This window comes from Gavialis gangeticus, unplaced genomic scaffold, assembly GCF_001723915.1.
Source record: "Gavialis gangeticus isolate Ggan-Ray unplaced genomic scaffold, GavGan_comp1, whole genome shotgun sequence".
NCBI lineage: Eukaryota > Metazoa > Chordata > Crocodylia > Gavialidae > Gavialis > Gavialis gangeticus.
Genome location: NW_017728995.1, coordinates 28,656,305 through 28,658,427, shown reverse-complemented (window position 1 = coordinate 28,658,427; position 2,123 = coordinate 28,656,305). Strand labels below are relative to the sequence as shown.

The following is a 2,123-nucleotide window of genomic DNA, read 5'->3' as shown; positions in this document are numbered from 1 at the left end:
GTCCAGGCATTTTCCCAGGACAAGCCCCTACTCCCCATCTGTAGCTCACATCCCTGCCATAGGGGGCTCCCAGGTCATGCCCAGGAGTGACTGAGGCCACCAGGGCCTTGTTAAAGAGCAGCATAGGGCAGGGGCCCCTTGGGGTGGTGCAGCTGGGCTACCCCCTCCTCCTCTTTGGGCAGATGGTTTTCCCAACTCCCAAGATAACCCCTTCCCTGCCTGCAGCTCCTCCAGCGCCCCCATTCTCCACGCCTTGGCATTGAGGCTTTGGTGTCATTCATTCATGTTCCACCTGATGCCAAGGAACTCAAGTCTGCAGAGGGGAGGTTGTGCCTGGCCTGTACTCAGACCTCAGCATTTCAGCTGAGGGGCCTCATTTATGCAGCAAACCTTCCCAGACGGCTTTGCTTCCAGCTGCTCCTTCACTAAAGTGCCCTGCCCACACTGAAATGAAAAGGCCAGGTCTACTCTGACATGGCCAGTTCTGTGGCCATGTTGTGCCCCCTGAAACAGTGGACTGCTGCAGGTGGGGGTTGCAAATCCCATCCTTTCAGTAAGTGGGTGCCTTGGATACCCTCCTGCTGTGACTGGGAAGCCCTCGTGGAAGTAACAGCACAATTCCAGTCCACTCGGACAGAACTAAGCCTCCGCCCTGTTATAGTGGAGAGAGAGCAGTGATGTCTCCACCTGTGCATACAACATGGAAGCACCCGCCAGGGCCCACAGGTAGCCTAGAACCAGAGCTCAGAAAGAAGAACACACTGGGCAAAACAGAGGGGTTGCTAATGATTTCACAGCTGATCATGTCAACAGGGACAGGAGCTGAACACTGCATGGCCTGAGAGTCACCAGCCCAGGGCTTGCAGGGGTTCAGTCTTTCGCTGGGCCACGGCCATCATTCCCCAGCGCACTCTGTCCTGCTGCTTACCTACTTCACACCTTGTGGAATTCTGCAGGAGGCAAAAGCCAGGACAAATCTGAAAAACCAGGTTTAATAGAGAACCAGATGGGATGGGCCCAGGAGCTGCTGCCCTCCTTGCCAATACAGCATATGGCCTGCCTGGGTGGGTGGCATAGACTCTACTGCAGCCTGCAGTGAAGCCAAGGGGCAAGAATGCAACCTCCCAGCTGGCCGAGAGCCAGGGGGCAGCATGTGCCATAGACAAGTCCTCCAGTGACTGGCACCTGCAGGCAGGGACCTAGGAGCTCACCTGCATGTGACCAGCCCCTACAAAGGGCAGTTCTTTAGAGACTGGGGCATTTGCTGAAGTTGCAGCCTGCTTGGCAGAGAGGCAGTCTCCTGGCCTGGATGGCAACCCTGCAGAGATGTGAGCAGTGCAGGCCTCTGGGCTGGCTGCACAGACTGGAATGCGTGGCAGAGTTCAGGCACATGCAGATGAGACGTGTAGGAGCCAAACTCCTGGGGCACGGATCAGAGGGCTTGCTGGCAAGTCCATGTCTGTCCAGACTGTCTGCATCAGGCAGGTCCCTGCTGCCTCCCGCAGTCCCTCAGCTCCTGCCCATTAGAAGGCCAGTTTCTTCATGAGGAGGTACACCCTGGAGTCCACTTCGAAGCCATGCAGGTTGTTGGCATCTCCCTGGAGACGCATGAGCAGCCCTCCATAGGACACGTAGGCAGAGCTAGGGTGGAGGGGAAGGATGACAGCAGAGCAGGAACTCAGGGGAGGCTGACCATAGCCCCAAGCTCTAGAAGCCTAGCTAAGAGGCAGCAGCACTGGCTCATGATGGGCTGAGGGAGCTGGCTGCCAGGGCAGACTCCAGCCAGCTCCTCAGGGAAGCAGTCCCACACAAGACCAGCGTACTGGGCAGCTCAGCACAGACTGCTAGCAGAATCAGGTGTTCCTGCCCCCAAGCTTCCTGTCTGGGCACCAGACTGGCCATGGACCACCCCACCCCCTGGCATCCACGAAGGACCAAATTCCCAATGAACGACAGGGAAGCAGCACAGGGGAGACACTTACAGTCGCGTGGCAGCCTCTGTAGACGTCTCATCTCCCTCGATCCTGTACACCTTCCCATACATCACATACTCAAACTGGTCAGCCCTGTGACAGCAAGACAGCAGGGCAAGAATCGGCATGACCCTGGACCCAACCCTCCTG

At 57.4% G+C, this 2,123-nt stretch overlaps 1 protein-coding gene across 1 annotated transcript; it reads right to left on the bottom strand.

Annotated features, from left to right (window-relative positions):
* Positions 1 to 972: 972 nt before the first annotated feature.
* Positions 973 to 2,117, bottom strand: LOC109288044 (DNA-directed RNA polymerases I, II, and III subunit RPABC3-like). Its single transcript, XM_019503382.1, has 2 exons — positions 1,983 to 2,117; positions 973 to 1,641 (listed from the first exon to the last, which is right to left on the bottom strand). The coding sequence occupies exons 1-2, from the start codon at positions 2,099 to 2,101 to the stop codon at positions 1,524 to 1,526; spliced, it is 237 nt and encodes a 78-aa protein (XP_019358927.1). The 5' UTR covers positions 2,102 to 2,117; the 3' UTR covers positions 973 to 1,523.
* Between the last annotated feature and the right edge of the window lie 6 nt (positions 2,118 to 2,123).